General features: G+C 49.9%; 3 protein-coding genes across 6 annotated transcripts; 1 reads left to right on the top strand and 2 right to left on the bottom strand.

The window, feature by feature from the left end:
* Positions 1–336: 336 nt before the first annotated feature.
* LOC124477796 (bifunctional heparan sulfate N-deacetylase/N-sulfotransferase 1-like) lies at positions 337–16,633 on the bottom strand. 3 transcript variants are annotated; one of them, XM_047036201.1, is made up of 17 exons: positions 15,749–15,836; positions 14,553–14,735; positions 7,808–8,751; positions 6,551–6,823; positions 6,221–6,430; positions 6,032–6,119; positions 5,781–5,935; positions 5,403–5,588; positions 4,903–5,031; positions 4,632–4,814; positions 4,362–4,458; positions 3,887–4,010; positions 3,359–3,533; positions 2,978–3,148; positions 2,539–2,648; positions 2,323–2,425; positions 337–2,223 (listed from the first exon to the last, which is right to left on the bottom strand). In XM_047036201.1, the coding sequence occupies exons 3-17, from the start codon at positions 8,351–8,353 to the stop codon at positions 2,104–2,106; spliced, it is 2,670 nt and encodes an 889-aa protein (XP_046892157.1). In that variant the 5' UTR covers positions 8,354–8,751; positions 14,553–14,735; positions 15,749–15,836; the 3' UTR covers positions 337–2,103. The 3 variants fall into 3 exon arrangements, with proteins under 3 accessions (XP_046892157.1, XP_046893678.1, XP_046892921.1); XM_047037722.1 differs by lacking the exons at positions 14,553–14,735; positions 15,749–15,836 and adding an exon at positions 16,407–16,633; XM_047036965.1 differs by lacking the exon at positions 14,553–14,735 and having other exon boundaries at positions 15,749–15,833.
* rbm22 (RNA binding motif protein 22) lies at positions 15,768–20,265 on the top strand. Its single transcript, XM_047019479.1, has 11 exons — positions 15,768–15,913; positions 16,699–16,752; positions 16,890–16,919; positions 17,061–17,193; positions 17,466–17,566; positions 17,833–18,005; positions 18,334–18,534; positions 18,700–18,864; positions 19,029–19,117; positions 19,223–19,351; positions 19,440–20,265. Exons 1-11 carry the CDS (start codon positions 15,860–15,862, stop codon positions 19,583–19,585), a joined length of 1,275 nt encoding a protein of 424 aa, XP_046875435.1. The 5' UTR covers positions 15,768–15,859; the 3' UTR covers positions 19,586–20,265.
* myoz3a (myozenin 3a) lies at positions 20,187–25,128 on the bottom strand. 2 transcript variants are annotated; one of them, XM_047023535.1, is made up of 7 exons: positions 25,014–25,128; positions 24,592–24,681; positions 23,539–23,699; positions 23,196–23,346; positions 22,920–23,103; positions 21,169–21,368; positions 20,187–21,130 (listed from the first exon to the last, which is right to left on the bottom strand). In XM_047023535.1, exons 2-6 carry the CDS (start codon positions 24,674–24,676, stop codon positions 21,185–21,187), a joined length of 765 nt encoding a protein of 254 aa, XP_046879491.1. In that variant the 5' UTR covers positions 24,677–24,681; positions 25,014–25,128; the 3' UTR covers positions 20,187–21,130; positions 21,169–21,184. The 2 variants fall into 2 exon arrangements, with proteins under 2 accessions (XP_046879491.1, XP_046879397.1); XM_047023441.1 differs by having other exon boundaries at positions 20,187–21,368.
* Between the last annotated feature and the right edge of the window lie 858 nt (positions 25,129–25,986).

Genomic DNA, 25,986 nt, shown 5'->3' with positions numbered 1-25,986 from the left:
CAAATAATGGTGAAATAAATAAAAGACACAGTTGTTGATAGCTAAAATGTTTATATAAATTAACAGGACTGTAGCGAGCTTGGCACCTGATAGACGACCCAACGAAAAGAAATGTTCAGATCAAAACCAGCTTTCGTTTATAGGACTCCCTCTAAAACCATACAGACCATTTGACTGGGCACAGACTGAGCCAAGCCTAGGACTAGCTTAGTCAACAGACTAGGACTACATTCACCTGCTCATGGAGTTGAATTTCCCCCCAGATCAGACACTGACAGAAGACGTGTCGAGGAGGAGCAGGAAGAGGAGAGTAAAAAATGAAATGCAGAACAACAGTGAAAAATACACTTGTGTTTATTCGCAAATTAAAAAGCACAGATAATATTAGTAACACAGTAAAAATTATTGACAACAATTACAAGTCATTATCTTACAGACTCCTGGATATTAGTACCGTCTTAGCTGTTAATTAATCCTTTTATTATGAATCCTTTAAATGAAGCAAGTTCCTCCGTGCGTTAGTTGGCAGTGGGAGGCTGGAGGGAGGGAGCCATCTTGTGAACACAAATGAAGTAGATGGTTCAGCAGATGAAACTCCATGTTTTTCAAATGACTGAACTACAGTATTTATAGTATAGTATAACGATACCCTGAAAATACTCCAGCACAGTATTTCGAGTATAATACATCCTCAAAATATTCCAACACTGTATTTCTTGTATAGTTCATCCTCAAAATACTCCAGTGCAGTATGTTTTGTACAGAACACCTTTAAAACACTCCAGAACAGGTTGTAGTATAGTACACATGTGTTGATGGATCTGAATCTGTGTTAGGGTTCCCTCAACTCAGCCACACACTGGAGCGTATTTTGCAGCCTATATCTAGCTTAATGCACATTAGATACAGGGTTGGAACATAAACATTACGTTGACATTATGTCTGGACGTTTGTACAAAAATATTGCAGTAAGAGCAGCTTTGTTATGTAGTGGTAGAGGTCACCGCATCACAGAAGACTGGGTGAGGTACTACTTTTACATTCACAATCACCATTTTCTAGATGAACCACTGTGAATATTGTGCTTTTATCTTGTGGCTATGACAGCCTTTAAGTTGAACCTCAGGTACTAAACCTAACCTGGTCAGAAGCAAGTACCTAACCTGGTCAAAAAGTCATAGTAACAATCATAGCAGTAAGACCAGAATGTATGTGACATGAGAGAAGGGAGTGAAACTGAACTGAAGTGTTTAGTCTCTTAGTTACATTCTACAATAACACACTCTGACAGCACCATAGAAAAGTTGAAACCAGTGTAAAAAAAGAAAGAAATAGAAATGTGAACGCTTATCTACTGGCATACCTCTCCTGGCACTTGTATTAACTAGTGGACAAGGCTACAGCATGTAGCCAGTGTTAGCAAGACATCCCACTTAGTTTTCATAAAGAAACATCAAGGCATTTTCAAACCAATGTCATTCTGTCAGTCAAGTGCTTTATCTACATCACTTCACTGGGGAGACCGGCCTTGCTTCTGTGTAGCTAATGCTCTGAACAGAGTGTTAGACAGTTAGTTGAAAGGACTGACACTAGAGCCAAGTCTCCCTCTTCTTCCACAAACTGTAAGGTTAATCAATTCCCAGCCATCTGTTCTCTTGCCTTTACCACCCCTGATTTCTGGTCTGACATGGTACAGTCCAGTGCGGGGTCCATATGTCCGGACTAGACCATGGGAAGGGCAAGGGAATCTCAAGAGGAAACTTGGGAGAGAGTGGAGCACATGTCAGGCTGCAAGCCAGTGGAGACTCACTGATCCTAGCTCCAGTCCCTGTACCCCCATTACTCTGCTGCCCTCAGCCTTGTTCTGAAGACTGTGAGCACAGCTTCATGGGTCCACGTCTCCATAGTAACCATAGTAGGTGGTTAGAGTACCTTTCCTTTCTATGTCAGTAGGACTCCATTCAGGAGTTCAGCTGTGAATAACCTCCCCCCCCCCCCCCATCTTCCTCCTCCTTGATCACCCCAGGGGTTTAGCAGTGGTACAGTCCGCTGAGCTGTGACAGCCAACCCCCCCCCCCCCCCCCCCCCCCCCCCCCCCGCTCGCTAGCTGGTACGGACCAGCTCCTGTCGGAGCCAGCCGGGCAGGGACTGCCCCATCCTGTACAGCAGCTTGGACAGCTCCATGTTGTGGTCCCTGTAGTAATCCTTGAGGAATGCCTGGGACTGGAGGGAGGAGGAGGGAGGTGATTCAGAAAGAATTATTAAAGGATTTGAATTCCCAACAAACGTACATGTTCATCTGTAAAGTCCCAGTGCTCGTACCTCAGGGTCCATGTCAGAGTACAGGCGTCCCTTGCTCCTCCCCAGACACTTGGTCTTGCCCCCCTCCAGCAGCTGGCACCAGAAACCCTTCTTGGGGTCAAACCTGTGGACAGGAAGTAAGGACAGTTACTTCCTGTACCGACGCCCTTTCTTGGACAAACACCGGTGTGAGGAGGAAGAGACTTGGAGGAAGCGCGTGGATTACAGGAGACCTACGCCAGGATCTTGTGGTAGTTAAGGGTGTTCTCCAGAGCTAGAAACTTCTGGATCTTGTCCATGACTGAGGCCGGCTCAGTCTTCAGCATTTGACCATCCAGAACCAGAAACTGGAGAGAGACAGAGATAGGGGGGTTTATCATAGACACAGAGACCCCTCTGATCCATGACAGAATTAGAGTCCATGACAGACATAGAGAGAGGGAAATAGAGAGTACATGACAGACAGAGAGAGGGAGATAGAGAGTCCATGACAGATAGAGAGAGGGAGATAGAGAGTACATGACAGACACAGAGAGAGGGAGATAGAGAGTCCATGACAGACACAGAGAGAGGGAGATAGAGAGTCCATGACAGACACAGAGAGAGGGAGATAAAGAGTCCATGACAGAAGTAGAAGGTACTTGACAGATCCAGAGATGGACACCTAGTTGGGTACCTGGCTGGAGTGGTAGTGAGACAGCCAGCGCTCCAGGTGTGTGGCGTACCAACCCGGCACCAGACAGCGCCTCTGGAGGATACGCAGTTTCACAGGGGCATTGTGGGTAGCTGTGATGACCTCATGGAAGGCGTACTTCAGCGCCACTGGGTCATTGTGAGCCCTCTGGTGCTACAGACAGAGAAAAGAACGAGAGAGGAAGATAAGAATGAGATATGAGGAGAGAGAGAGGGGAGTAGAGTAAGAAATGAGGAAAGAGAGAGAAGGGGGGGGCGGAGAGAAAGAGGAACAGAGAAAGGAGGGGTGAGAGAAAATAAGGAATGATGTGGAGCTCGAATCAGGATGTGTGACTGCTGTCCACGTGGTTATGTGGTGGCATACCTGGTACCAGGAGTATGCACGGTCGGCAGGGTTGATGAGGATGGTGATGACCTTGGCTTTGGGCAGGAGGGCAGCTGCCCGCTCTGCTGCCACCTCAGAGTCAAAGTAGTTAGCGCTCTTCTCAAAGTAGTAGTCTGAGCTGGCGTTGGACGGCAGGGGGAAGTACTCCATGTACCTGGAAGACACACACACACACACACTCATATTTATACACGCACACATAGATTAGATTGCCTGCTTCCCGTTTTACATTTAGTCGTTTAGCAGACGCTCTTGTCCAGAGCGACTTACAGTAAGTACAGGGACATTCCCCCCGAGGCAAGTAGGGTGAAGTGCCTTGCCCAAGGACACAACGTCATTTGGCACAGCCGGGAATCGAACCAGCAACCTTTGGATTACTAGCCCAATTCCCTAACCGCTCAGCCACCTGACTCCCTGGTTTTATAAATATATAGTCAGTGTTCACGTGTGTGTAAACATACTGTATACATAGCACATGGGTGTCAGAAAGACGGCTCGTCTACACACCAGTCGATCCCTCGGTGGTAGTTGTGTCCGTTGAAGAACTGGATCTCCTCAAAGGTCTCCTTGCTGGGGTAGTTACTGGTGAGGTCTGGGTGCATGCCCAGGAACAGGTACAGGGCTGTGGTGCCTGGGGAGAAAGCCATTCATTATTCATGACGAGAACATCAACTATGCTGCACATGATCACACTGACTCATTGGAGACTTCCTGCGCACAGGGGAAAGGAGCCCATCTGTGACTGTTCTCAGTATTCACAGCCCTCCCCCCACCGCCCTCCCCCCACCGCCCTCCCCCCACCACCCTACCACACATCCCCTGTAAAGCAGTAGGAATACCAGAAGCAGTACTAGTACCAATACCTAGCAGTAACCCCTGCACAAGAGGCAGTGCCCAGTAATAATCCCAGACAGTACCAATACCCCTGGCTAGGGCCGGCTGGCAGGTAGTACCAGGAGACACCAGCAGGTGTCTCTCCTACCTGTCTTCTGGGGGCCGATGACAAGCAGCTTGGGGAAGCGGTCACAAATCTTCTCTTTGGACCAGATGTCCTTGTGCCTTTTGTCCTCACAAGGATCCTGTAGGCATCAGAGACAATTTATGTACCATTCGACCGTGTCTTTTACCACGGGCGGCTACTGTGTAACAGCTACACCCGTCTATAGAACACATCTCGCAACTGCTTTTTTCAACACGTATGATGCCAGTTGACATTCCAGCGTGATGAACAGTGGTCAGTGTGGGTCCACACCTGCCAGAGGGGGTCTCTGTCCTGGGGGAAGAGGCTGAAGTACTTCTGAGCCAGCTGGATAGGGGCCAGGGTCTGCAGTCGCAGGTGTGTCCAGGTCTCGATGAAGGACACCAGCTTCTTAAAGGTGTACAGGCCCAGGCGGTCGTTACCATAGTTACTCAGGTGGGTCATGAAGATGCTGATCTGGTGGGGGATGGAATAATCATACGTTCACACTCTTGGTGTGTGTGAGCGTGTGTGTTTGTGTGTATTGTGAGTTTGAGTCACTTACAGGGTTGAGAAGGACAGTGAGGAACAGCTCTCCTCCATTGATGAGTTTATCCAGCTCATTGGGACTTCCTGGGTACTCCTTATAGAAGATGGTGTGTGTGAAGAGTCCACATGTCTGCCTCGGTAAAACCTGCCACACACACACACACAGTCAGCCCCACGGGTCTAATCTGGCAAGAACGTCCGATACCCCAGGCATGAATCATGTATTTCACGTTTAATAATATTCATATTATGCATCTGGTTTAGCCAGAGCAAACCTTTTATTCACTGACTCTATATGGAAATTCCTGGAAATGTGCACACAGCTCGATGTCTGGGGAACTGGATGCAGCCCACGTGAGTGAGCAGAAAGAGACCGGACTCTTTCTGAAGGACAAGAGCGATCCCACGTAAACACCTACTGATAACCTGCGTGGGGGAAGAAAGAGACGGAGGAAGGGAAAGAGGGGAGGAGGAGAGGAAGGAGGCCGAAAGAGAGAGTGTGTGAGTGTGTCTTACGCTCATGTCCCTGTGTATGAAGCCTCGTCGGTGGCGGGCAGGTTTGAGGTGGGGGTACTCCTCCGTGCTGGTGACCCTGATGCCCCACACTCTCCTCCAGGCCTCGTACAGCTGCAGGTGCACCGGGTACACCCCCGAGTGGTGGGGGGCCACGGCGTAGCCCATGGTGGTGGGGATCCCGTGCTCCTGGAGGTAGAGACAGGAAGCCAATGAAACGCCAGAATATTCACTCATCGTCGCCAGCACAGATCATCACTACCCCCACACACACTGCTAGACGCTAGCTACGTAGCTACACCGTTCCAACCCCCCCTCCCTCTTCGCCTCCCCACTCTCTGCCCTCGCTCGGCCCCCTCGCTTTCTCTCCCCCTCACCCACCACGGCAAACTTCTTGTTGAGCAGCATCTGCTCGGCCAGGACCGTCTGGTTGTGGAAGAGGTGAGGCTGCATGTGGCTCCACATGTGAGGGAACCACCAGAACTCCTTCCCATAGGAGAGGAGGAGGTCGTCCCCCAGGTCCTCCTCCTCTGTACCTGGAGGGGGAGGAGAGACACCGCGGAAATGACCACCGGTGATGCAGGGATACACGTGCAGGCGGGGAAAGGCAGGTGGACAGCTCGCTTTCTCACCCGCATGGAAGAACTTCCCGGAGAAGCCCAGGTTGAAGGTGAAGTTGGGCACGTGGTCGCGCAGCTCTCTCTGGGTCTCCAACAGAGCCTGGGGCAGGAGACGAGAGGGTGAACAAGGTCTCTCAAACACACACACACAAATACACACACACACACACACACAAATACACACGCCCGCAGGCTTCCCACCTTGACGTCGTCCACCTTCATGCGCGTGCCCTCCTTGCCCACAAAGATGTCGTCTATGTCCACCAGCAGGTGGCGCTCCAGGGCCATGGAGAGCCTCTTTCCTGTCAGGAAGGCCAGCGCGTCCACAAACACCAGCTTGTGCAGCCAGAAGTTGAGGTTGTTTCCAAACAGAACCCTCTGAATGCCATCATGCAGACCCAAGTCCTGCACCTGCAGCCACACACACCAACCTGTTAGCCTCTCAGACTAAGCATCCTTCACTGGGGGCTCGTTGCGCCCCTGTAGCCCGAATCAAGCGCACCCCAAAATCTGAGCGTCCGTGTGTCTCACCACGGAGGGCAGCAGCGCGGCTCCTTGTCCCAGCGACGGCACGCTGTCGGCAGACTGGGTCTTGGCCAGCAGGACGGGCAGGTATGTGGAGTGGTTGGATTGGAACACGGTCCAGTCGTCCCCGGGCAGCGGCCCTGGGAGGGGCTGTCCGGAGCGCGTGATGAAGAGCAGGGGGGAGCGGGGGTTGACGCTGCAGTCCTTTAGGCCCAGGTGGGAGTGCAGGTAGAGGGGGAAGCCCTTGAGCTGGGCGCTCAGCAGGCTGTTCTCATTGGCCTGCGGGAGAGGGAAGAGAGGCGGCTGAGTGAGGGAGGGGGGGGGACGATTCTCATGTCTCAATCCCCATGACGACTGCGGGAGCCGTCCGGAATCAGAGCCGAGTGTAGGTGGGTGTCTGGGAGGACAGGTTAGGAAATTAACATTCACACACGGCACCACGAGCACACACACACACACACACACCACATTGATTAAAAGCCCTCACTTTGCCCAGCGAGGCATGAGGACAGTGTTGCCGAGCACAGATACTGGATGTGAGCGTCCCTGGTGTCAAATTGTGTCATTGAGATGCATATCCATCCCTCCATCTCTCCATCTCTCCATCCCTCCATCTCTCCATCCCTCCATCTCTCCATCCCTCCATCTCTCCATCTCTCCATCTCTCCATCCCTCCATCCCTCCATCTCTCCATCTCTACATCCCCCACAAGCCTGCTTGTGAATCCCACTAGGTCTTTCCAGCCCACACCTGTACCTCTCTCTCTCTCTGTCTCTCTCTGTCTCTCTCTGTCTCTCTCTGTCTCTCTCTGTCTCTCTCTCTCTCTCTCTCTCTCTCTCTGTCTCTCTATGTCTCTCTCTGTCTCTCTCTGTCTCTCTCTGTCTCTCTCTGTCTCTCTCTCTGTCTCTCTCTCTATCCCCCTGACACAGTTATGACAATCATGGGGGGCTTATAGAGAGACAGATGAGAGAGAGAGGTGGAGGAGGAGACACTGAAAGATTAGAGAGAGAAACAGAGCAATGCAGTGACAACCACACAGAGGAAGTGAGAGAGGAGGGGGTGAGAGGGAGGAGGGGGGTGAGAGAGAGTAGTATGCTGTGTTTGGCAGGTCTCTCTAACCTTGCGAATCTCATTCTCTTCACTGCAGACAGTGAAGCACGAAAGAGGTATAGGAGATGAGGAAATATAGAGGCTGCGTCCTAACCTCAGAGAGGCTACCGCACCTTATGTGTGTGTGTGTGTTTGTGTGTGTGTGGGTCTTACCTTAAAGAACCCTATGATGCCGACTCCATACTCTACACAGTACTTGTCCAGTAGCTCTCGGTTCCAGGCGTCCAGGTTCACGTACTTCAGGATGTTCTCATAGATGACCAGCGTGAACCTCCCTCGCTCCCCGTCCGTCAACGTGGGCATGTCCCCCTTACCGGGGGCGATCTCCGTCCGGTACCGGAACCTTCCGGACTCCAAGATGGCGACTATCTCCTGGCCTAGCTGGGAGTACTGGCTCTCTACGAACACCAGAACCACTAGGTCAGTCCTGGGCCCGGCTGCCCCCGCTTCCCCTGGCCCCTCCACCCCCTCCTCCACCCCGTCTTGGAAGGGGAGGAGCCTAGACAGGGTCACGGGGGGTTCCAGGGACGGTCCCTCTGCCCCGCCTCTTCCTGAGGGCTCCAGCTCCCGCTTGACGCCGTACAGGAAGTAGGCAGACACAAAGACGCTGAAGGCACAGAAGAGGAAGAGGAGGAGGAGCGACGTCTGGAGGGGCAGGAAGCGGACCAGCCGGCGCAGACGAGACACGCATCCCAGCATGATCCCACCCCCCTAGCAACAGGCCCCGCCTAGCAACACGCCACCTCTACGGTGTCTAGGGGCTAGAGTGATTGGTTGAGCCAGATGAGTGTGTTCAGAGTCTAGGTAACGCAGGCTGGTGCTGGTGGTGTCGGCTCTCCCTCATGACGCTCGCCTGCTTATGTCACCATGTCACAGGCCTAAGGGGCTCAGCCAATGGGACACTCTACTGCCTTTAGGGGTAGGCACACGGGGGGCGGTTACACCTGGAGAAGACGGCTGATTGGCTTGGTCACTTGTCCGTCAGCAGAACTTGCCAAGCACATTAGTGGGTGATGACGTCCACTTTTGGCTGCGGGGTGATCTCAGGGGAGTGATGTCATACAGGTGATGTCATAGCCCTGATCTGGTCAGCTGACCTAGACAAGGAAAAAGACACACATGAGAAATGAAAACAGCTGCCCCAGATTTCTAGCTTAGTCCAGCCTTAACTAAGCACAGATCAGTAGCCTGGGCCTCTACTCTGCTGCCCCGGCCTCTACTCTGCTGTCCCGGCCTCTACTCTGCTGCCCTGGCCTCTACTCTGCTGCCCTGGCCTCTACTCTGCTGCCCTGGCCTCTACTCTGCTGCCCTGGCCTCTACTCTGCTGCCCCGGCCTCTACTCTGCTGCCCTGGCTTCTCCTCTCTTATGTTCTTGTGTTTATAATGGGAATGTTGTGAGTGTGTGTCCTGCGCTTTGATCTTTGCTGTTTTAATTTACAGTCACTATGGAGACTAGTGAAGCCAAACACACATTTCCAGACATGGATAATAAAGTTTATCTATCCATCTGTCCTGGCCTTTGCTACTGCCTGCTGTGTAGGAGAGGGAAGGGAGAGAGAGCGAGAGCTGGAGAGAAAGCGAGAGCGAGAGCTAATTTAATTTGCAACACTGTCTCTAGCCACCCTATACCCTAACATAGTGCTCGAGGGCTAAAGAAATAGATTTGGAAACTTTAAAAAGATGAAATCTTAAATAAAAAATAAATTGAAAAATAGAGCGCTTCGAAGTGGGTGGTGGAGACAAAAGCTGAGGGGGGGGGGGGGGGTAGAAAGAAATTAGAACAGTGCTTGGAGGGAAGGAGAGTAGGGCAGGAGGGAGGGAGGGAGGGAGGGAGGGAGGGAGGGAGGGAGGTTTTCTATAGTCTGGATATCTACTTCATTATTATGATACACAAGCCAAGACGCCCGGCCTTCAAACACAGAAGTAGAGAGAACAGCTACGGATGCCTTAACCACACCTAAACTCCCTGCACCACCCTGGGCCACCCTGCTTCTCCTGTGTGTGTGTGTGTGGGTGTGTGTGTGGAGGGAGGATGTGTGTGTATGGAGGAAGTGTGTGTGTGTGCGTGTGTGTGTGTGTGTGGAGGGAGTGAGTGACCAAGTACGAAACAGGGTTGTAACACTGGGGAGTATCACCACCACCACAACACCACCACACACACATCCTCCCTCCACACACACCACAGGGTAAACACTGGCGATATGGCGATGAGTCATGTGATTGCTCTCATCTCTTTGCAGTAGCAGTCAGTCAGCCAGCTAACTAACCAGACAGTCAGCATAACAGCCATCCAGCCAACGCAAATAGTAACTATTCTTCAGCTTTGTCCTCCACATCTTAGCCACTAATCTCCTCAACAACGACGACCTGTCCACCAGACCGAAGACTTGTCCTCATGCCACCCATCATAAGACAGACACACACACACACACACACAGCAGGATGGTCGCATGGCAGACAAACAGAGACAGACAGGAAGAAAGATGTAGCTAGAAGATAGACAGGTGTAGCTGGTAGACACATAGGGCAGACAGACAAATATATAGGAAGACAGAAAGAGACAGATAGGAGGGCAGACAGACAGCTACATACACACATAGGAAGACAGACAGACAGGGAGATAGACGGATATGGAGACAGACAGACTGCGCAACAGGGAAGAGGTCAAATCCATTCCAGCTCGCTTCACTTCAGCTGTTCAGAGGAGACGAAGAGAGGCAGCCCACGCCATTTGTTGGGGCAATTTACTGAATTGAAATGAAGTTGACCCTAACCCTTGCAGTGTGTGTGTGCCTTTATGTGACATGGTGTGTGTGTTTCTGTGGTATTGTGTGTGTGAAAGAGTGTGTGTGTGTGTGTGTGTGTGAGAGTGTGAGACAGGCTGGGAGATTCACATGTAGTAGTGCTGTAATTGTTTTTCACAGGGGCCACATGCCATGGCTGTGTGGAGGAAGGCTGGGAGACCAGATGCCTCGTTCCAGCCCTCTGCTCTACTACAAACTGTGTGTGTGAGTGTGTGTGTGAGAAAGGGGGGGGGGGGTTGTATTGGAAAACAGATGCCACTGTTTGTGTAGTGTTTTGTTAAGTTAGACCCTTGAATCAACCTTTCTCCGCACACACACACACACACACACACACACACACTCAGCCATGAAGTATAAGGTGATAAAGTGATGAAGGTGCTTGTTTCAGTGTGAGTGCCCAGGGCACCCCCAGACCCCTCAGCTGCACTGAAAACACTCTCCTGCTTTGGACTACCCATAAACACCCTCATATGGGATTAGATCTGGCCTGTGTGTTTGTGTGTGGGTGCACAGTGAGGGAACTATCAGTTTGGCAGACAGCTGAGTAAGCAGTGGGTCCACCCGTCTCCCTGCCCTCTCGCCTGTCTCCCTGCCCACTCGCCTGTCTCCCTGCCCCCTCGCCTGTCTCCCTGCCCCCTCGCCTGTCTCCCCGCCCTCTCGCCTGTCTCCCTGCTCTCTCGCCTGTCTCCCTGCCCCCTCGCCTGTCTCCCTGCCCTCTCGCCTGTCTCCCTGCTCTCTCGCCTGTCTCCCTGCCCCCTCGCTTGTCTCCCTGCCCCCTTGCCTGTCTCCCTGCCCTCTCGCCTGTCTCCCTGCCCCCTCGCCTGTCTCCCTGCCCCCTCGCCTGTCTCCCTGCCCTCTCACCTGTCTCTCCATGAGATGAGCCATCGGCCTGCACCTTTAATTGCTGCAAGTTCACCATCTACACTCCCTTCCACAAGGCCTGTATCCCTCCCTCTCACTCTCCCACTCTCTCCTCTAGACAATCAGAGCTAGCTATAACTAAGACATGGCTCTCCACTTCCCAGCGGCAAAAAATCACGTGTCATCTGATGAAATTTTAGAACCCCCCATTATTTCGCCTGGCGACAGGAGCCTGTGGAATGTATCAAATTCCCGCCCTGGGGAGCTAGCACCTTGGAAACTTACCTCTGTCACCTTCCCCTACTCCCTCCGACCCCTCCCTCTCCTTTCCCCTCCTTCCAGTGGGGCCCGGGGCCGTATGATGGGCCAATCTACTCTACCCTGGGATAAAGACATGGAGGTGTCAGGTTAGCAACGCTACTGCTATCTTATCTATGACCCCACCTCGCTCACTCCCACTCCACTGTCTGGGCTGAGGGCTATATAGCTACTGCACTGTCCTTAACCACCCAGCTACTCTCCAAGGGAGCTATCAATCTGTGAGGTTAGTTTACAGTTTACAGTAGTTTACACAGCATACAGCTTTCGGATGGGTATACAGACTCCAGGAAAAGATTTAAGGTAGGGTTAGAGACTAGAGTATGAATCTGTGTGGTTGGTCTGCACCCTCAACCAGAAAGCTGTGAGTTACTATATCTTTTAGTATACAGCAATGAGACAATCTCCACAGTGTGAGTCACTGGCCAGGGGAATTATGACAGTGGAAAATCATTTCCCTGGGCCAGGGATAGGAGAGACCATGGCTAATCGTTCAGTAATCTGATCTGCCTGCATACTGTAGCGTTCAGCCTGGCCACCTCAAACAGCCAGCCAGCCAGCCTCGCAGCTTCAGACAGTTAACCTAAACCAGCGAGAAAGGCAGCTTCGCAGTCTCCAACCGCCAGCTCGTCTTTCCACCTCAAACAGCCAGCCAGTCAGCATGTCAACCTCAAACAGCCAGCCAGTCAACACCACAGCCTCAAACTGCATTTTAACCAGGCAGCCAGGCACACATCAGGACAAGCCGGTGCCAACACTCTGCGTGGGCCTTGTTTCTATTCAACTCTCCAGGGTTTCCCGGGATTACAGATACTATCTGGCCTGCCGCTAATACCGCCTTCTGCTGCGACCGCATTCCAAATGTGTTTACTGGGCTTCTCGCTTGCAGCCCAATAGCACTGGCTCAGACTGAAATGCTACACTGAATACTACTTAAAATGAACTGATTTTGTGGACAATTGCTAGCGAAAAATACTGGCTTATTGGCTTTCTCATGTCCCAAAATAGCAAATAGCAAAATCTTAATCTTTCTCATTGCAAAACGAAGCTACACGCATACTCTTGAATAGTAATCTCCAGAGAGTATTCCTCATATATAATTTGTTTTAGCTGAGACACGTTCCAGTTAAGTGCGCGAGAGAGAGAGAGAGAGAGAGAGAGAGAGAGAGAGAGAGAGAGAGAGAGAGAAGCAGGAAACAGGAGATGAGAGAGATGAGAAAAAGGAGAAAGTGGGGTCTGGTATTAGTCGAGGCTGATGTATTCAGTGAGAGAGCGCTTCAGGGAGTTGTACTGCATTTCAGAGCAAAGTTATGCTGGCCACAGGGGGCCAAGGGCCTGGGAGGATTGGAGAGCAGCCTAGCTTCAGAGTCTGTCTGAAGAGAGTCACCCCCACACACTGAGCACTGCATTAAGGGGCACTGACATGGAAAAATACACTAGTTAGCGTGTTAGCGGGTCCTGAAGTTACCCAAGATAAAGACAGTGTGTAACATATCCGGCTGGTCGAGGTTACATTACAGAATGACAGACAGCACTATGTGCTTTCTCTTGAAAATGTAGGCTAGTATACAGTTGTAGTAACTTTTCCCATTGTTGTAAGGTAATATGTTCCTGTCTATAGGCCTATCACATGCCAGTTTTTACAACATACAGCAACAAGATAAGACTGTCACTAGGTTACCACTGTTGTCAAAGCCGCATTCATCTCAACTTTAAATGCATAGTCACTGTAGACATCTGAATGTCAGCATTCAAGCAATGTAGTTACGTTTAGTCTCACAGCAATCAGAACAGAACAGTCGGATTGAACATCAGAACAGCCAGACAGCAGTTGGCACGTCCTGACAGAACACAACAACAACAGCACATTCCAGAAAGTACTGTACACGACTGCTATTCCCACAGTTCAAATCTAATCTCCCAATAAAATGTTTCTAATGCTCGTCGCGTTCCAAATGCACTGGCCCAAGTATGAGATAATTACATTTTACAGGCCATATAAAAACCAAATATTCAAAATGGGAAGCAAGAGCCATATAACCAATCTGAAGAATACAAGCATGGGTTGATCTCTCTCTCTCTCTCTCTCTCTCTCTCTCACACACACACACTCTCTCACACACACACACCTAGACCTGAGGCTGTAGGGCCTACATTTCAGGCAGGTTGGGACGGCTCAGTGTGTACTGATGGCAGTCTAATGTTTATTCAGTGTCTGATTTGTTCTGGTGGAACCTACATTCAAACCTGTCAATCAGAGACTATATCCAAAAGCACAGTCCACAGGCTACTGATGGGATAGTAGTTGAGATCTTGCACCAGTGTGGAGTGAATGCTTTTCTGCGTTAAATCCTGCTTAAAAACTCAGTGTAAATAACTGTCATTGTGGATGTAATTCTATATTATTAAGTCGACATCTGTGAGAATTTACTATTTGTCTCTTTAATGGGTTGTATGTTAATGTCGGTGTCCTGCAACATCTCAATGGTAGGCAACCTAGATTTTACCCGCGGTGGCCCTTTAATGCGTACAATATTTAAACTAGGCATATGACCGGCTACTAAGTTACAATAACAACTTTCTTGTTCTCTTGCGTTAAGTTGTGTCACGGGGTCTCACTGTAAAACCTGGAATTCCGACACCCAAGTCATTCTGAACCTAAACTTCACTATGGTTCATTATACTAGCCTGGCGCAACCACAATCGGCGAACGAAAACCTGCACAGGCATTCAACTATTTCTCCGGGCTTGGTTTCCAATCCAGAGGACATTCAGGCCATAATTGTGGCCGCATTCTTCGCTAGTAGCAAGTCGAATAGTGAATGTTCCGAGGAACGATCAACTGAAGACCAGTGTCGTAGGCTACTGATAACGAAGCAAAAATATAGCGCAGAAATATATATCGTGTTACTTACCTTCTGAAAATCAGGCTTAGCAAAACAGTTAGAGGCGGCTGGTTGACTGAGTGCCTAGATTCCGTGCACAACCGGCGCCCTTCTCCTCGTTTCTCCAGGGGCTCAGTTTTCAAACGGCATAGCGGAGTGGTCTGTCCGTGGTTGGTGGTAAGAATGTCCCTCTCTCGGCAGCTCTATTCAACGCTATCAGAGAATGGTCGATAGGTGGCGCCAAAACAATTCTTATTGACAGGCGGCGAATGTCAATAACAGGTTACAACTTTATTTTTATTTGTGTGAGAAAATCTATTCATTGACCTAGTAATTTATCAGAAGGTCGTGTGAATCATAAAATAAAAACTTCTATCACACAGTCTAGGTGTATAAGCGGGCGTGTACCCCCCCCCCCCCCCTCACACACACACACACACACACACACAATAAACACAACAGTAAAGAGGGAAAAGAGACTGATAATGAATAAAAAGCTAATAAGACTAACCCATTTCACAGAACAGAATCCCAAACATAAATTATTTTGCTCTCCAACAATGTCGCCAAATCCAGTATTGTACCTGCCTACATGTGTTCTGAGCCTACAAAGGAGGATAGCAAGCAAAATATGCAACTTCTCCCCTGTCCTGCCCACAAGGAGAAAGTGATCGTTAACAGTCTGATCAGGTAATAATTAAACCTGTGTATTGATGTGCTAGTAGGCCGTTAGGACTCTGGCCAGTCCCGTTCAAGCTGTTGTGGGCTCTGTAATCCCTGTCTGTGGCCTTAACACTGCCAGCTCAACAGCCTTAAATAAACACACGGGGTTTATGTCTCCATTAGTGCAGATCCCTAATCTGAGACATCCTTCACCTGCTAACCCACTACAGTGCTGACTGGAAAGCGCTTTAGCGACAGAGCAAATCCAAATCCAAATGGATGCAATGCTTTTTCTGTCTGTCACACACTTACAAACACACAGACATTACACCGACATTATATTGTTTAGACTACATTGACATGTTTTACGTAAACTGTCAAATTAAACGTAACCTTCTTGAAACGTTAAAACTGCATCGGAAATTGTTCAGGTGATTAGCCGTCAAATTGTCATAAACAGAAAATATAGAGCAGTACCTCATGCAATATACTCTGTGTAAAACTGTTGGACAGTTTGTAAAAAGGAATAGGAATGTACTGTTCACTCGAGGTGACACACACACCTCCAGGGAGTTTCTCCGATGGTCAAACGGAAAGCAGAATAAGAGTTCCTTAAACTTGCATTGCATTTTGGGAGTTGAGTTCTTTGTTGGCACCCTGCACTACTTGCCAAGATGGCGACGTCTTTAGGAGCGAACACCTACAACAGACAGAATTGGGAAGACGCGGTATGTATCACAACTGTTCAGGGATACTATATAGCTAAAAAGTAACCTTAAGACAATTTGCTAAAATTACAAGTGGATTCAATTCCATCGACTGTTTAGCGGACGAGCAATGACATATATTCATATACGGTGCTAGGCTAATGCTAGTTAGCTTACCAACTAAGCGTATACCATGGTTGATTTAGTGTTAAATAAATTACATATGTGCCTAGATAGCATACATTTGGGGTTTCAGTTCAAACAAAGATGAAACTGTTCCCAATTTATAACATACCAAATTATCCAAGCGGTTCTTTCCTTTCTGTTTTCCGCGCAGTGTGCCCGTTCGCTAGCTAGCACTAGCCTAGCTGCTTTAAAACGAGTCATCTGTCTCGAACGCATAGCCAATGCTAGCTAGCTAGCAGTATTTTTTTTGCTGTCCCCAGTATCTCCGTCCTGTTCCCAAATGAATCGTTTCCATTCAAAATTCGATCAACTCATGTCGTCGATGTACCTGTTATTGAAATCCAGCTATGCGGAGGACACGCACATATTTGGATGCGACTATTGTCTGCCCCCATTAGCAATACCAGGACTTTCTTAGTTAGTTGGCTTTTCTTCTCTGCCCAGGTCGAACTACAGAAACTGAAACCACACTTTAGCGTTGCCGTGTTTTTGGCCCTAGCGACTGATGACCAGTGATATTACAACTTTGTGTGTAGATGCTGTTTATAAGTTTGTACATCATGCGTAATTGCGTTGTTTGATGCATTCAAATCTTCCATTTCATTTATGTCTCCTTCCAGGACTTCCCAATCCTGTGTCAGACATGTTTGGGAGATAACCCTTATGTCCGTATGGTGAGTATTCAACTCAGTCAGCTGTCCTATCAAAGAAGGCCTGAAAATTGCATGTAAAAATGAACATCGATGAGTTTGAGTAGGACCCCAATGGTTCACATCAATGCTTCAAATTAATGCATTTGTTTCATTCACAGACTAAAGAGAAGTATGGAAAAGAATGCAAGGTATCATACTGTTCGGTTATCCCAATTAAAAAAGACATTTAAATTAAAAATGCAAAATGCTTTTATTGTCTATCAAATCGTGACGGCAAAGATTGTGTGTGTCCTGTCTGTGTGGTAACTGTCTACCTGTACCTGTTTCAGATCTGTGCCAGGCCTTTCACAGTGTTCCGCTGGTGTCCTGGCGTCCGCATGCGCTTCAAGAAGACAGAGGTGTGTCAGACATGCAGCAAGATGAAGAACGTGTGTCAGACCTGCCTACTGGACCTGGAGTATGGTGAGGCTTTCTCCTTTCATTTCTGTCTCTCTCGGCCTCTCTCTCGGCCTCTCTCTCTCTCGGCCTCTCTCTCTGCCTCTCTCTCTCTCGGCCTCTCTCTCTCGGCTTCTCTCTCTCTCTCGGCCTCTCTCTCTCGGCCTCTCTCTCTCGGCCTCTCTCTCTCGGCCTCTCTCTCTCGGCCTCTCTCTCTCGGCCCCTCTCTCTCGGCCCCTCTCTCTCTGTGTCTCTCTTTTCTGCGTGTCTCAGTCGGTGTGTGTCTCTGTGCTCTGTAGGCCTGCCGATCCAAGTCAGGGACACTGGGCTCTCTGTCAAGGATGACGTTCCCAAGTCTGACGTCAACAAAGAGTACTACACTCAGAACATGGAGAGAGAGGTATGCACAGCCGACTATGACCAAGAGCCATTCTCGTATGCGTGTGTTTGAATTCTTACATTTAGTCATTTAGCAGACGCTCTTATCCAGAGCGAATTACAGTAAGTACAGGGACAAGTAGGGTGAAGTCCCTTGCCCAAGGACACAACGTCATTGGGCACGGCCGGGAATCGACAACCTTCTAGTTGGACCGGCAACCTTCTGATTAATAGCCCGATTCCCCAACCGCTCAGCCGTCTGACTCCCTTTGTGTTGCTGTCCCCCAGATAGCTAACTCAGATGGCACCCGGCCTGTGGGTTTGCTGGGAAAGGCCCCCAGCTCCAGTGACATGCTGTTGAAGCTGGCCAGGACCACACCCTACTACAAGAGGAACCGGCCACACATCTGCTCCTTCTGGGTGAAGGGCGAGTGTAAGAGAGGCGAGGAGTGCCCCTACAGGTGAGGAGGACTAAGGCCTGATGGACACGAGCGTTACAAAGCACTTGCATGTTGTCAACGTATAGACACAGTCATAGCGGTGGGACATGGGTCCCCTTGAATGTTGTAAATGAGACCATGAGTGGTTATACAGCTTATAGAAAAGCTGATATCCAATCACACTGAACTCAGCTGGGGGATGGAAGCATAATTGCAGTGACCAGGAACTGGGACTTGGTGGTGCTGTTGTAAAAGGAATCATCTTCCTCACCCATACGGAACAGCAGCTGCTTGTCTCTGTCATCCATGTCCTCACAACTACTCACTTATTGACTCTCTCTCTCCCCAGACACGAGAAGCCCACCGACCCAGACGACCCCCTGGCCGACCAGAACATCAAGGACCGTTACTATGGCATCAACGACCCGGTGGCAGACAAGCTGCTGAAGAGGGCGTCCACCATGCCTCGTCTGGACCCCCCAGAGGACAAGACCATCACCACCCTCTATGTGGGGGGTCTGGGAGATACCATCACAGACTCTGAGCTCAGGTAAGGGGGGTCGTCTAGTCTATAAAGTGGGCAAATAAACAAAGCCTTAATTGCTTATCTGATTAGTAAGATTTTTTTATCTTAGGTCTTCAGATTCTTCTTGTGAAAATGTTGTCTTGTTTAACTTTTAATATTTGTGTGTGTGTGTGTGTGTGTGTGTGTCAGGAACCACTTCTACCAGTTTGGGGAGATCAGGACCAGCACCATTGTCCAGAGGCAGCAGTGCGCCTTCATCCAGTTTGCCACGCGCCAGGCGGCTGAAATGGCCGCTGAGAAGTCCTTCAACAAGCTCATCATCAACGGCCGCAGGCTCACCGTCAAGTGGGGCAGGTGAGAGGTCGGGGGTCAGGATGTGACTTGGAAGGACCGTATTTAAATGCTGCAGTCTCAGTGAGAGCGCCCCTCCGTAGGGCTGTTCATCCCTGGTGCTGGTGAGAGGGGCTGACCCTGTAGCATCCTGCCACTACATGCATTTGTCTGTCATGTCCCTGCAGGTCCCAGGCAGCCAGAGGGAAGGAGGCCATCAAGGATGGCGTCAGTGAGATGGGCACCAGACTGGACCCTGTGCCCGGATTACCTGGAGGTGTGTGTGTGTGTGTGTGTGTGTTTGCCTGTGTCTACGTGATCTGTATACACACACATACAATGTGACTGTGTCTAACTCTGACCCTCCTCCCCCCCCCCCCAGCACTGCCCCCACCTCCAGCCATGGATGAGGAGGCCCCCGCCAACTACTTCAACCTGGACCCTGGCTCCTCCCCTGGGGGGCTAAACATCTCTCTGCCCCCTCCCCCCGGCATCAACCCCCCTCCTCCAGGTACGCAGCCTATCCTGGCTGTCTTGACTGTAGTGTCGGTGCCTTGTTTGGAATATCATTTTAAATATAACCCCCTTCCCTCCTCCAGGGTTCGGCCCCCCGATGTTCCATCCCATGGGCCCCCCACCGCCGCCCCCCATGGGCCTTCGTCCCCCGGGACACATCCACTACCCTTCCCAGGATCCCCAGCGCATGGGCGCGCACGCGGCCCACGGCACCCGGCACAACGACTAGTTACCATGACGACGTGTCATTAGGGGGGTTGGAAGGCGACTTGTGTGTGGCGGAGCAAGGATGATGTCATGGGCCAGGGAGGCGGAGCTACAGCAGGGTTCCACATTAAGAGAGGTGCTGCTGGAGGTCTGGAGGCTTAGCTGTCATTCTGCCTGCAAGTCTGGTGCTTCGAGCCCAGAGAGCTTGATCTCCACGACGACGCCCTGTTCTGTTGTCGTCCACGCATTATTGGCTGGCACACTTGCATCAAAGGTTTCCCCACCTCCGGCGGCCATCTTCAGGTTAAAAATATTGGCTTCCAAAATGGCTTTCCAGAGTAGTCTGTCCTACTCACTCATTCTGACCGTACAACATAAGCCACACAGTCACAGGAAATTTAACTGTACCATTACTTTTCCCCTTTGAGTTATTTTCCCACCAAAAGATGATTTTTATGACCTTTTAAGAGCTTTTGTAAGGAGTCATGTATGTAAGAACCAGGGTTAGTGTAAAGCTTTGTTTAATGTAAGAATGAGACGCTGTTTCAGTGTGTGCAGAGTGGATCTCTACGAACGTTATGTATTTGCTTGGACTTTTTATACCATGTTAGTTTACCAACAGATGGCGATTTTCAGTTTATTTGTGAACTTTCTGCTCATATGTTCTCCACTTATTCCATTAAATCTATCTCTTCATTTCAACATGCTTCCCCTCGCTCCTTCGTCCTAACGTCAGTAAGGGATCACATCACACTGGCTCCATCAGAGAGGTTTTAAGGGGGACACAGTCAGGGAGGTGGGAGGGAGGGAGACATGTCTGGTCTCAGTGCTGTGGATTGTTTCCTCACACAGACCCCCCTCCCCCCCCCCCCCCCCCCCAACAACACACCGTCTCCTCATGGCCATCACAGTAGGTGCGTTCGACATGGACTGACTTCATGCTGCGCTGCAGGCGGCTGACTTGAAACAGTGAATTCTGGTTAGACTTTTTGTCCGACTTGAGACGGTGCCGAGGCTAGGTCACTGTGACGTAGCCATCAAAGTACCGTGAGATCGATTTGAGAACTGCCAAGCACATTTTCTCAAGAGCAACTGCACCGGTTCTAAGGACGAACCAGCTATTTCATGATTGGCCAGACTCACACATGACAACTTTGCCGCGTGTTTTGTCATTATTCTGACACTTTCAATTTCACCAATGCCCAAATCCAGACCAAACTTTTTAATTAAATGAAAAATGTGTTGAAGAAAGAGTTTTAGTACGCCTCTTCACTAACCGAAAGACTAAGTTTAATTATAAATGAAGTAAGCAAACAGCGCTTGATCGGCCATGACTGACGTCTACGCAGCAAACCACGAGAAGCTGGAATGTCCGACTTCACAGAGCCGTTTTCAACTCCTCCCCGACTGCAAGTGGCTACTCTCGCCGGTCGTTTCATGCAGCCACAGTCCATGTCGAACGTACCTAGTCTCATGTTGGGAGGGGGGGGGGGGGTCATCTGGGGTGGGGGGGAGGGTGGGGGGAGTGGCTTAGGGCTTCAGTCTCTCAGCCTGCAGGCTCACAAAGGTCACAGGCAGATACAAGGTGGCGATGAAAGGTCATGGGTCAACATGGGGGCCATCATAAGTCACTAGACTCGGGGGAGTACTGTCCTCCCCAGCCCCGGGGAGCCCTGTTGAAGTTGGGCCTCCTGATCAGATGTTCCAGGGTCGTGCTGGGAAGATTCTGGTTCTCCAACGCCTCAAACCCAACCACAGGGTTAACTCTCCTGCTGACCATGGGACCCCCGAATGGAATCGCAGCTCTGGCAGAGGAAGGGAGGGAGAAGATGGTTACTGAAGTGAGAGAAGAAGATGTTTAAGTATATCCAGCCTTGAATAACCCTTGGGTATCAGGTGTGTAACACTCAGCTAGCCAGCGGGCACTCGATACCCCGTCGTGTTGACTTGACCCCTGACCTCATTAATCCTCATATCAGTGGATCTCCCTTGGGATCTAAAGCGTCACACTATCAGTTTAGTTACCGAGAGCCTTCATTAACGTCACAGTAGATTGGAACCTGATCTTGGCGTCTGGGACAATGACGGGCAGAACAGGGTCAATAGGATGTTGCTGCAAGAGCAATTTGTCTGGACTGTATGTAAAGTAATTAAATGTAGACGAATGCGTTAGTGACCTCAGGCTGGGCCAACCAACCCCGTCTCCGTTCCAGAGATGTGCTCGGACGCCTAGTGTAAACCGATAGTCAGTTAGCAACGTCTTAGTTAGTTTGACAGGTAGCTAATGAGGTTGTGCCACTGCCTAAGTTTAGCTTTTGTTCCTTTAGTTCCAAATACATCATGACACCATAGAGCGAGGGCTACAGACAGACGATCTACTTTGTGCGTAACTCGTCTTGGAAGAGACTGAACAGAATGCAGACCCCCCCCTAGCGATCGTCTCTCAAGATACCGCGGGTTCAAATAGCTCTCTAACAACGCGCAGTCAGCGCCATGAGGTCTAATGAAATGGAAACATGAACATCTGCCAGAACCGGCGGGAAGGCTAATTCAAGAAATAGTTGGGATATTAATTTGATATCTGGGCTGTGTCGTCCACGTCTCTATTTGCACGACATAGACAACGTTGGTGTCAAAATATTCTTCTTGGTCACGACGGTTTCGGAGAATACAACGTTTTTGTGACAAAAAGTGCATTGAATACCAGCTAGTAGGCTATGCCAGCCACTTCAGTGCTAGCCCATACGTCACAACGTCAAAACAATATTTGTTCGACCTTTCCAAACTTTTTGAAGAACTCATGAAGTGAAAGGAGATGGAGGAGGAGAACAAGAAGCCTAGAGAAGGATACAATACAGTACAGTAGAGTCCTCATCAAGTACAGAGAGATGTGAGTTTTCAGTCGCATAAATGTGTATGAACGTTTCATATGTGTTTGTGTAAGGACAGTCTGAATGTTTTCCTCAATAGTCCCTCAGTATCTGTTCAACTTACCGGGGCCAGGTTTGAATCCAAGAGCAAAACAGAGAACAGCTGGCTTCTCCATGCAGGGCTCTATACTGCCTTAATTCTTAAATAATAAGTATGCATTCTAATACAAAATATACAAAAGTATCAGTTGTAAAAAAAAAAGAAGAAGAAAAACGGACCCATCTGCAGGCAAGCACACCTCACAAGTTCCCCCAGAAATGGTACCCTCTCTAGTTGTCATTTCCCTTTTCCAAGACAATTTGGAAGCATTTTACAAGCTCACAAGCTGAAGCACTCAGGTAGTTGTTGTTTGGTTCCTTGGCACAGAGTCGGAGGCCAGGCTGCAGCACGTCAGGGTCTGAAGAAGAGGCCCCTGCCGTTCTTACCTGTTGAAGCAGCGGTAGTTGGCAGGTTGGAGTGTCTGGGGGGGCTGGGGCAGCTCAGCGCTGAGGGTGTCCAGCCTCTGCTGGTGTCCCCCTAGGGCTTCCCTCCAGGGGGAGCAGTAGGACTTGGGGATCACCGTCATGTTGAACTTCTCCCGGGGGATTTCCTTCAGGGGACCACCGTAGCCTGGATGGGAGAGTGAGAATGCAGGCCCTCAACCCAGGGAGGAGACAGGAAATGAAGTCAGTCAAGTGAAAGGTATTCAGAGTAAGATCTACCTGGGGCAAGGATGTCTGGGGAGCCCTTCAGAGCCACAGTCTTCTGCAGAGTGGTGACCAGGCTGTGCTTTCCATGGATGGGGTACGTCTGGTTCTCCTTCCCAGGTTCAGGCTGGGGGGAGACCTGGGGAGGCTGGGACTCTTGAAACCCCTGGAGAGATTAGATCAGGATCAGATACTAAACTGTAATCGGGAGTCAGATGGCTGAGCAGTGAGGGAGTCGGGCTAGTAATAAGAAGGTTGCCGGATCTATGGATATTGATGAAGGATTGGTGATTCAGGTTTACAGTATTAATGGTCAGATGCTTTCGGCGTACTTGGGTGCGGCGTTTGTGTGTCTTACGTTGCTGCTGTATGTGTCGTTGAGGGTGTTCTCCAGGGTGAACATCTCCACCCTCTTCAGCCTCTCCTGGAACATGCGAGAGCCCCGATTGGAGGGCAGGTTCAGTTCCTCCATCATCAGATCCTTGGGAACACTGATCTTCTTCCCCAGGTTTAGTCTATCTGAAACAGAACACACACAAGTTCTGACCGTCTGAGAGAGAACACTGAGGTCCAGACCTTCTGAGACAGAACACTGAGGTTCAGACCGTCTGAGAGAGAACACTGAGGTCCAGACCTTCTGAGACAGAACACTGAGGTTCAGACCTTCTGAGACAGAACACTGAGGTCCAGACCTTCTGAGACAGAACACTGAGGTTCAGACCTTCTGAGACAGAACACTGAGGTCCAGACCTTCTGAGACAGAACACTGAGGTTCAGAAGGGGTTTGGGGTAAACTTTGGAGAGTAAAAGGAGAAGGCTGTGTTTGTTGTGGGCCAGAGTGGGTAACTGAGGAGGGTAAATATAAACACATGACTTCAGCGAGGAGTTCTAAAGAAGCCCCCTGCCTGCTTTAATGTGGAAGGGTATTCCAGGCATGTGCCAGCTGGTGGTTCTGGAGGGACAGGAGCTGCTGTCTGGTGATGCCATGTGATGTGTCCTCCTGGGGTCACATTATGCTGAGTCCTGAGGTCAACTCTGGCTGGACTAGCGGAAAACACAAATCTGTGGAATGTCTCGAATAGAATGCTTGGCACGGCGAGGACTCCCTCCCCCTCTCCCCCCCCCCCCCTCTCTCTCTCTCCCCCCCTCTCTCTCTGTCTCCCCCCCCCCCCCTCTCTCTCTCCCCCCCTCTCTCTCTGTCTCTCTCTCCCCCCCCCTCTCTCTCTCCCCCCCCCCTCTGTCTCTGTCTCTCTTTCTCAGTTTCTCTTTCTCTCTTGATCTTTCTATCTATATCTGTCCTTATTTCGATGTACCTCTCTGTCAGGTTTATATGGAAGGGACTAATAAAGGTGTGTTAAAACTTTAAAACGCTCTCTCAGGTTGAGTCCCAGGTGAGTGCTGTGGGCCTCACCTCCCCGCACCTCCCTGCTCAGAGCCTGGGCCTGCTGCATCCTCTGCTTGGCCAGGTCATCACATCCAGACAACATAGTCATCATTCTGCCTGCAGGCACAGGGAGAGGGGAACATTGCAGTAGGCTTACTGTACATAAGGTATCCTAATACATTCAGCTCACAACAAACATATGAGCAGATCACAGATTTGAGATGGTCTCCTTGTAGCTGTGTGACTGGCGGATCTACAGACAGTCTCAGACACATCAACATCACATCATATTCATGTTCTTCAGCTACTTCTCTGGGAAGTTGTCTACACTGCAAAGACCAGCCCTAACCAAAATAAATGCTAGCATACAGTTCCTCAGCTCACAGCTCTCTACAGCTTCCCTACTCGACATATTTTCCACCCTCATGCTTTTGTCAGCATAGACATACCTGTCTGTCCTGTCTCCTGGAGATCTGGGTGTGGGTCAGAAGCACTCTGTGTGTGTGGTGTCTCCTTTGGCTGTTATCCTCCTTTGCTGAGAGGGGACAGTGAGTAGACCCTGGTGCTTACCTCACTGGGTTATTTTAGCAAAAGGGGGGAGGGGAGAGATCCCTAACCCTCCCCAGATAATAAAAATCTGATCCCCTTGGATTCTGTGTGTGCGTGTGTGCGTGTGTGACAAGATGTTTGGCAAGATGTTTGGCCTCTGTTTCTGAGGGCTCAGTGTCACTGTCTGGACTGAGTCAGCAGCTGTGGTTTTCTGACCACGCACACACACTCACGCACTCACACACATACGTTGAGATGGTATCAGCATGCCCGCCTGTTTCTCACACACTGGTACCAGAGTCCCAGCAGTCGGGATCAGCAGGATGAGGTCATTAGGTTGTGGGCGAAGTAACGGGTCAAGGTTCAAGGGTCATCTGTTCTATTTTACAGCGTGTGGGATGCTTGGCTGCTTACTCAGAGACCAAAAGTGTTGTCAGGGCCTCCCGTGTTGTCCAGGATCCCCTTCTCAGCTCCCTCATGGTGGGCATTCGGACTAACATGGCGACCAGAGACGTGCCATATTCCATTCTGAGCTGTTGATTCTGTTACCGGCCTGTCAGTTCTCAGTGTTTGTGTGTTATTTCGCGAGTTAACCTTATTTTCTTGAGTAACTGTTAATGTAATGTGTGGACCTCTCTTCCATGCACCCATTAGTAGACAGGGTATTCTGAAAAAAGTACAATGAGTCCATGAGACTGCAATTAGATCTCTTTTGTCAGACACAAACCTGAAAATAAATAATCTATGGAGAACACTGGAACTCTGACACGAGCATCCATTATCCCTCCTTCCCTCCATCCCAGCAGAAGGATGTCATTGATCTTGGATTGATCTTCCCTGCAGCTCCTGCATACTGGGGAACACACTGGCTTA

Source organism: Hypomesus transpacificus, chromosome 1, assembly GCF_021917145.1.
Source record: "Hypomesus transpacificus isolate Combined female chromosome 1, fHypTra1, whole genome shotgun sequence".
In the NCBI taxonomy this organism is placed as follows: domain Eukaryota; kingdom Metazoa; phylum Chordata; class Actinopteri; order Osmeriformes; family Osmeridae; genus Hypomesus; species Hypomesus transpacificus.
Note: the sequence above shows the minus strand (reverse complement) of the source record. Positions and strands in the feature narration are given on the sequence as shown.

Bases quoted from the DNA above. Each gene is read 5' to 3' on its own strand.
- LOC124477796 (XM_047037722.1), bottom strand. From the start codon at position 8,353: ATGCTGGGATGCGTGTCTCGTCTGCGCCGGCTGGTCCGCTTCCTGCCC. The intron at 6,120-6,220 runs GTGGGAAGCCTG...CTCCTGCCCCAG, and splicing joins TGAAGGTGGACGACGTCAAG to GCTCTGTTGGAGACCCAGAG. The intron at 2,224-2,322 runs GTACGAGCACTG...TCCTCCCTCCAG, and splicing joins ACTCTGACATGGACCCTGAG to TCCCAGGCATTCCTCAAGGA.
- rbm22 (XM_047019479.1), top strand. From the start codon at position 15,860: ATGGCGACGTCTTTAGGAGCGAACACCTACAACAGACAGAATTGGGAA. The intron at 17,194-17,465 runs GTGAGGCTTTCT...TGTGCTCTGTAG, and splicing joins CCTACTGGACCTGGAGTATG to GCCTGCCGATCCAAGTCAGG. The intron at 17,567-17,832 runs GTATGCACAGCC...GCTGTCCCCCAG, and splicing joins CTCAGAACATGGAGAGAGAG to ATAGCTAACTCAGATGGCAC.
- myoz3a (XM_047023441.1), bottom strand. From the start codon at position 24,676: ATGATGACTATGTTGTCTGGATGTGATGACCTGGCCAAGCAGAGGATG. The intron at 23,700-24,591 runs GTGAGGCCCACA...GTTCTGTTTCAG, and splicing joins GAGCAGGGAGGTGCGGGGAG to ATAGACTAAACCTGGGGAAG. The intron at 21,369-22,919 runs GTAAGAACGGCA...TTCCTCTGCCAG, and splicing joins AACTACCGCTGCTTCAACAG to AGCTGCGATTCCATTCGGGG.